The sequence below is a fragment of the Serinus canaria genome, chromosome 24, assembly GCF_022539315.1.
Source record: "Serinus canaria isolate serCan28SL12 chromosome 24, serCan2020, whole genome shotgun sequence".
NCBI lineage: Eukaryota > Metazoa > Chordata > Aves > Passeriformes > Fringillidae > Serinus > Serinus canaria.
Genome location: NC_066337.1, coordinates 6,681,867 through 6,689,252, shown reverse-complemented (window position 1 = coordinate 6,689,252; position 7,386 = coordinate 6,681,867). Strand labels below are relative to the sequence as shown.

At 58.2% G+C, this 7,386-nt stretch overlaps 1 protein-coding gene across 1 annotated transcript; it reads right to left on the bottom strand.

Moving 5' to 3' along the window:
- Positions 1 to 1,461: 1,461 nt before the first annotated feature.
- On the bottom strand, positions 1,462 to 7,170 carry BUD13 (BUD13 homolog). Its single transcript, XM_030233072.2, has 11 exons — positions 7,015 to 7,170; positions 6,754 to 6,847; positions 6,346 to 6,430; positions 6,150 to 6,201; positions 4,831 to 5,768; positions 4,579 to 4,658; positions 4,306 to 4,414; positions 3,754 to 3,892; positions 3,301 to 3,482; positions 2,892 to 2,973; positions 1,462 to 2,621 (listed from the first exon to the last, which is right to left on the bottom strand). Exons 1-11 carry the CDS (start codon positions 7,134 to 7,136, stop codon positions 2,528 to 2,530), a joined length of 1,977 nt encoding a protein of 658 aa, XP_030088932.2. The 5' UTR covers positions 7,137 to 7,170; the 3' UTR covers positions 1,462 to 2,527.
- Positions 7,171 to 7,386: the final 216 nt, after the last annotated feature.

Sequence of the window (7,386 nt, the reverse complement as noted above, 5' to 3'; positions counted from 1 at the left end):
CAAAAGGAAAATGGGGAAAATACGGCTGTGCAGTTAGAAACACCGGACACATCAGCTGGTAATGGTCGGGGGCAGCTCCCAGGGTCATTAGCAGCCTGGGGAGCAGTGCTGGCATCCCCTGGCAGGCTGCAGAGGGACACACAGGCAGTGCCCGGAGCACGGGCACCCCGGGAAGGGGGAAATGGTTAAACCCAGCTTTCCTCACGGTAAAGACGAGCTGGAGCAGATCCCCAGGCTGGCCCTGCTCCCCCAGGCAGCCCTGGGCTCCTCGTTTGCTGCTCCTGCTAATGAGGAAATCGGGATGCAGGAGGTGGCTGAGCCCCGCTGCCTCCCCCGCTCGCTCCTCCCCGACTTATCACCACTCACAGGATGTTTACAATAATTTTTAATTTGCGCAATTATTAATCATTTTTCTATCTGTCTTATTTGCATAATAATTACTCTGCTTGCTGTTTGCCATGACTGTGAATGACAGTGGTTTAAATTAAATTAAGATTTTAATATTCATTTTTTTGGGTTAAAGCTAATCAAAGTTGCTGCTCGATGCCAAGACCAGGGCTCTGCCCTTCCAGAACCACTAATGAAGAGATCCAGTCCCAGTGTCACTGCTCCATCTCCATCACCCAGCTCGTCCCAGAGGATCCCACAGCGTTTGCCAATTGCTCTGCTGCCAGAACTGCTCAGACAAGGCCACAGATGGGACAGGGGATGTGGGATGCAGAACAAGGGCACAGGGACAAACCCAGCGTCCTTCTCCCCAGGCAGCACACAGGATGGGATTGGGAGGGAGGTGTTCACCACGTGAGCCCCCCTTTCCTCACGGATATCTCTTAAAAATACAGTATCTGGTAGCAAACAGGTAACAGATGTATAAATCCAGCATTGTGATGAGCGAGGAGGTCCCCAGGGTAGTACCTCTAAAATTTTAAAACCCCAGCCTTCCAAATCAGCTGCAAGAGCAGAACCTGATGCCATTTTCAGGTCCTAAGCACATTTTGTTCAGTACCAGCATTTAAAAGTGCTTTGCCTCCTTAAGAGCAGCCTCCAGTCCCAAGAGTGGCACGAGGCAGCTGCTGGCAGCTGTGGCTCTGCAAGAGCAGCCACTGTCACCAGGCAGGTGGGGAAGGTACCAGCATCCAGCTCTGCTCACCAGGGCGAATCCAATCATTCCACAGCAGGTTCTTCACATCTCCAGCAGCACTCAGATTAAGTGAGAGCAAAAACGAATGTGTCAAGTGGAACTGCACTTGTGGAGGCTGCAGCTGCCTCAGGTTACAGGGGAAATGGAACAGGGCCTCGGTGACAGAAGGGGGAAGCACAACTGGAAGCACCTGTCTGGAAATGTGCTGCCACCTCACACCATCACCCCCTGATCCCAAACCATCTCCTGCCCAGCAGGTGCAGCAGGGCTGGGAATGGTTCAGCTGCCTTGGAAAAAGCACCAGCACGCAGAATCGAGTAAAAAAAAAAAAAAAAAGGGTTTATTTACAGGTGAACACACCAATTCCAGGGCTGCTGGAAATGTGACAGAGGGATGAAAAGCAGGGAAGTCCCACGAGTCTGGCACTCCAGAGCAGACTGTGCTGCTGTCCCTCCCACCCACGGCCCTCCCAGTGCTGGAGAATCCCTGGAAACAGCGATCCTGCCCTGCCCTGCCCACTGCTGCAGCCAAGGCATCTCCATGGAAACTGCTGCCTGCATTCATCCCTGCTGCCTGGGACCTCAGCAAGAACAACTGTATTTATTTCCACAAGTGCTTTCTGGCACACAGGGATTAAGGGAAGCTCTGAGACTGACAAATCTGATCACAGGAGAGGGTTGTTACAGGTTGTTACACCTCCCACCAGAGCGAGCCAAGTGCTGAGATCAGCCCCAAATCCAGAGGGGTCTGGGGGGAGCAGCTGCTCCAAACTGTGAGGGAAACAATTCCAGGCCTTAAGTCCTAATTCTCCACACATTTATTTCCACTAGAAATGGAGCCCTGCAGAACTGCAGAGGCTCCTGAAGATCTTGCTGCCCAATGCAGCACTGCAGGTCGCTCTTCCAGTGCCAGAGCATTCCCTGCTCAGCTTCCTGCTTGGACAGGGTCAGGAGAAGCTGAGTTTGAACTTTCCTGCATGTGGGTGACTCTGGGATCCACATGGCAAAATAACTGCATAAACTTGACAAAAGTTCAGAAGTTCCACTTAACCTGAGTTCTGGAGCAGACTGACCCACGGCATGAGGGGAACTCTCCCAAGCCCAAGCATTCAGATTTTCACCTGAGATTTAGGACACCTGAAGACTTGGGAACTGCCCTCAGAAGTCATTTGGCATAGAACAGAAGTTTGTTAGAAAACAAACAAGAAACCAGTGTCCTCCCCACGGAGCTGGAGGCTCTGGCTGCCAGGGAGATCCAGCCTTGCCTCTCAGAAGATGGCCCAGTGTGCTGCTGAACGCCGAGCACAGGCCTTGCAGCAGGGAGAGCAGGCCATTCCTCAGGGCTGTGGCAGCAGGTGGTGCCTGTGGGGCACTGCAGGAGCTCTCCCTACATGTCCTCCACGCTCCACTTGTAGGCCAGCTCCTGCACTGCCTTCTTGTTGGCAATGCGGGCGAAGCGCTGCTGCTCGAACCCGTTGGACCTGCAGGGGACACCCAGTGACAGCAGCTGCTGGCCACCAGCTCTCCTGACCACTGCAACCTTTCCAGCAATTTACTCTGGCTCAGTCTCCACCTGGACCTGTGGTTACCAAGAGCTGATGCCTCACCTCCTTTGTCCCAGCTGTCCCATCACCCATTAGTAACTGAACCCATTCAGCCTCCCAGCTGCCAACACCCTCACTCCCCAGAACTGGCAATGCCCTGAAGCAGGACTCCTTTCAGTTCACTGTTATTCCAACAGGAACAAGTACCTGTCCACACCGTCCCAGCGATGCCCGGGCCAGATGTTGAACCTGTTGAGTGGAGGTGCTGGTCCCTTGTACCTGGGTTTTTCTAGAACACAAAGAGCAGAGGAGCTGTTTTCAGCACAGCCAGGTGGTCACATCCTCACGCACCCAGGAGGTGTCTGCAGGTGGGTACAGGTAGAGAGCACAGGCTCCTGGCAGCCAGCCACGGCTGCCAAGGGCTCACTGTGACAAAGTGCTGAGTTTTCAGTCAGCAGGCCCTGCTCTCCCAGCTATCAACTCATGCAACTGTTACTGGTAACAGGCCAGTAACTCCAGAGGGTCCAGAAGTGCCCTTGGCTGTTCTCTGAGCAACAGCTGCATTTCTGCACTGCTGACACCTTAAACCACACACAGGTGTGTTCCAGAGGCAAACCTTTCTCCTTGTTCTCCTTGGCCTTCCTCTTCTTGATGAGAGCAGCCATGGGGTCTCCTTCCCTCTCCTGCTCCCTCAGCATTCGGTCCAGGTCCTGGTCATCAATATAACGGGCCAAGGGCTTCTGCATCTCCTTGACTGCATCCTCCACATTCTGCTGCTGCTGCCTCTCCTGGGCCAGCCTGGAAAACACACCGTGTCACCCAAACCCCAGCCATCACTCCTTGGGACTCCTTCAATGTGCAGGAGGGGTCACACCCTCGACTCCCACTGCCTGTGCAGCATTCCCCAAGCACCTCCAGCACAGGTAGGGGTTTTCAGACACATGGAACATGTGCTGGTCCAGGCTCAGCCTCAGAGCACAGGGAAATGCAACACCAGTCTGGCAGCAGACCCAAACTAACAGCAGGAGATGGGAGGCCCAAGGACTGTGCTGAGGAGTCCCTTACTCACCCTTTTCCCCACTTGGCATATTGCTCTTCTCTCTTGGCCTCTGCCTCAGCCTTCAGCCTCTGCTCCAGCTGCTCCTGGGCCAGGTTCCTCTTGCGGCCGGACTTGTCTCGGAACACGGTCTGAGCGTTCCGGGATTCCTCTGGGGGGACACATGCCTCAAGTCACAATTTTGGGACATTTTATCACCTCCAGACAACTCAATGACTAACTGTGACTTCTCTTTTGCTTGTCCTCATCTTCCCAAGAGCCTGCCACCCAAAGCCAGGCAGGATCTCAGCTCGTGCTAAGCTTTCCCTGCTGCCCCATACAGACCCTGAGCTCTCACTATCCATCTGCTCCTTCAGACTTGCAGAGGAGAAGCATTTGCCACTCCCTATGACTTCCCTGGCATTGCTCTGAAATTCCCATGTGGAACAGAGACCCTGGCCAAGGCTTCCAGCAGCATGTCCAGCTGCAGCTCCACAGGGATGCTCCCAGCAGGATCCCAGTGCCAGGGCCCCACGGAGCAGAGGAGGAGTGAGCTGGGGATCGGGCTGTGTTCCCCACTCCCACCTTCCAGGTGCCTGGTGCTCCTCTCGTGCTTCCGCAGCTCCTGCTTCTCCCTCTGCAGCACGTCAGCCGACACCAGGCCCGCTTTGGCCCCGGATGACATCGTGCTAGCCTGGGGAGCACAGAGATCCCAGGTACAGCTGGCTGAGGGGCAGCCAGAACGAGGGGTGACCCAAACCATAGGGACAGGGCAGGGACAGCCCTGTTAGAGCCAAGAACTCCCCCAGTTTGTCAAGCACTGGGCTTCCACAGCTGGAAGGGAAGGGAAAGAGACACCTTGGCATCCCGGTGGTGGGGGGAGTGCTCCGGGGGGCTCCGTGACCTCTGCTGGTCCCTCTGGGTGGGAGAAGCCCGTCCTGGAGGAGATAAATCAGAGTGAGGGTACAAGTACCACCCAGCTGTTCCCACACAGACAGACACTGCCACTGCCAGCTGTGCCAGCAGAGCAGCAGCCCACAGCACTCACCTGTGGCAGCGTGGATCCCAGGGAGTCCCCAGGACACGGGGGACACAGCGTGTGACACTCACCTTTCGTTCGGCTCTTCTTCCTACTTGGGGACCCCGGCTTCTCTCTGCGAGGTGACAAATCCTGACGCTGTCTCCTGGGAGGGGACAGGTCTGGGGTGTCATGTCGCTGTCTCCTGGGAGGGGACAGGTCTGGGGTGTCATGTCGCTGTCTCCTGGGAGGGGACAAGTCTGGGGTGTCATGTCGCTGTCTCCTGGGAGGGGACAGGTCTGGGGTGTCATGTCGCTGTCTCCTGGGAGAGGACAAGTCTGGGGTGTCATGTCGCTGCCGCCGCCGGGGAGGTGACAGATCTGGGGTGCCAGGACGTCGTCTCCTGGGAGGTGACGAGTCTGGCGTGTCGTGTCGTTGTCTCCTGGGAGGGGACAGGTCTGGTGTGTCATGACGCTGTCGCCTGGGAGGGAATGGGTCAGGGGTATCGTGACGCTGTCGCCGCCGGGGAGGGGACAGATCTGGGGTGTCACGACGCTGCTTTTTGGGAGGTGACAAGTCTGGCGTGTCATGACGCCGTCTCCTAGGAGGGGACGGATCCGGGGTGTCATGTCGTTGTCTCCGGGGAGGGGATGGGTCAGGGGTGTCGTGTCTCTGTCTCCTAGGAGGGGATGGGTCAGGGGTGTCATGTCGCTGTCTCCTGGGTGGTGACACATTAGGGGTGTCATGTCTCTGTCTCCTGGGAGGGGATGGGTCAGGGGTGTCGTGTCTCTGTCTCCGGGGAGGTGACACATCAGGGGTGTCATGTCTCTGTCTCCTGGGAGGGGATGGGTCAGGGGTGTCGTGTCTCTGTCTCCGGGGAGGTGACACATCAGGGGTGTCGTGTCTCTGTCTCCGGGGAGGTGACACATCAGGGGTGTCGTGCCGCTGCCGCCTGGGAGCAGAGGGCCCCAAGGAGCCGTTGTGTTTCCCTGCTGGGGCTGAGGGCTCTGGGGAGTCGTGGCGCCGCCGCCTGCGAGGGCAGAGAAGGTGACAGTGAGCTCCCTTCCTGCCTGGTTTGTCTGGAAACAGAGCAGGACCCCAGAGCTGGGAACAGCTTGTGAACGTGGATTCACTGGGATGCTGCAGCCCTGAGCCCCAGCAGACCCCAGAAACCCTCCAGAGCAGCCTGGATCCCAGCAGAGCTGGAATGGGAAAGTCTCCACCATCAAACTCACAGGGACCATCACCCCAGTCTCCCTGGCAATGTCACAAACACCCAGAGCTGCCAGTGCCCCTCCCCAGGCAGGGGCTATCCAGCAGGAAGAAGTGCCCACATTTCCCACCAAAGCACAGAACCAGGCAGACAAAGCCAGATGAGCAGAGAGCAGAATTCCTGGCTGAGCCCCCATACCTCGTGGCAGACTTGGTGGATCCCGAAACATCCGAACTCTGCGAGTCCTCATCTGAGGGAAAACAATTGCAATCACCATGACTAGAGCTCTGCACAGCCCAGCAGCCCTACAGCACCTCCAGGATTATTTTGAACTTGCTTCATGGTTTGGAGAAGCCAGGGATTAGGGAGAGAGGGTGGAAGGGGCTGCTCTCACCTCCCAGGAGCTTCCATTTGGAGTTTGTTCGGAATTCCTCCATGAGCTTCACCTCCTCGGGGCGCTCATCAATGAACTCTGCCACCTGCAAACACCCAGCGAGCACCAGGGGCTCAGCAAAAGGCACCGTTCCCACTCCTTACACAGGCAGCAGCAATCCCAGTGCCTCTGCCTTGCTCCAGCAGCTGTTCTGGAGCACAGAACCCCGTGCGGGCCCACAGAGAGCGGGCTGGATCCGCAGGGAGCTTGCTCCTTCCTGCAGGGCTCCCGCCCACCCCTGAGGCAGAACCCGCCCCAGCACAGGGCAGGCAGGGACGCTCTAGCGAGTTCTTTCCAAAGGGAGACACGAGGTGACCGCCAGAACAGACTGAGGGTGTGAGAGCGCGCCTGCCGGGACTCCCCGCTCACCACAGGCATGTCCCCTTCATCCTCCTCCTCCTCCTCCTTGTCCGGGGCGGCGGCGATGCTGTTCCAGCTCACATCGTCATCCACGATCCGCATCCTGGCAGGGGGGAAAGGCGCGGCCGTCAGGGCCCGTGGGGACCGGGGGATCTGCGGCGGGGCAGCCGCGGGGCTCGGAGGGAGGATCGGAGCGGGGATTGCTGCGCTCGGGGGGGCGCCCAAGGCCGGGCAGCGCACAGGGTCGCGCCTGCTGCCCCCGGGACTCACCCGCCTCTGCCGGTGCCGCCCGGCGGCTTCTTCTTGCGGCGGCGGCGGGGCTGGGCGGGCTCGGCGGGGCCGCTCAGGTACCGCCGCAGGTACTCGGCCTTCGACAGCCCCGGCGCCGCCATCGCGCTGTGACGCAAAACTGCGGCGCCGGCCGGAAGGGGCGGGGCCTGAGCGTGGCGGGGAGAGGAGAAGGGCGTGGCCACTGCCATACATGGAGTTGTATCGGATGGGCGTAGCCAGGTAGCGGATAGGCCATGAATGGCGCTGTGGGCGTGGCTATGGCCCAATGCCATAAATGGAGCAGAGGGCGGGGCCATAGGTGTGGTCAAACAGCAGCCAATGCCATAAATGGAGCAGAGGGTGGGGCCATAG

Bases quoted from the DNA above. Each gene is read 5' to 3' on its own strand.
- BUD13 (XM_030233072.2), bottom strand. From the start codon at position 7,136: ATGGCGGCGCCGGGGCTGTCGAAGGCCGAGTACCTGCGGCGGTACCTG. The intron at 6,202-6,345 runs GTGAGAGCAGCC...GTTTTCCCTCAG, and splicing joins CAAATGGAAGCTCCTGGGAG to ATGAGGACTCGCAGAGTTCG. The intron at 2,974-3,300 runs GTTTGCCTCTGG...TTTGTGTTCTAG, and splicing joins CAAGGAGAACAAGGAGAAAG to AAAAACCCAGGTACAAGGGA.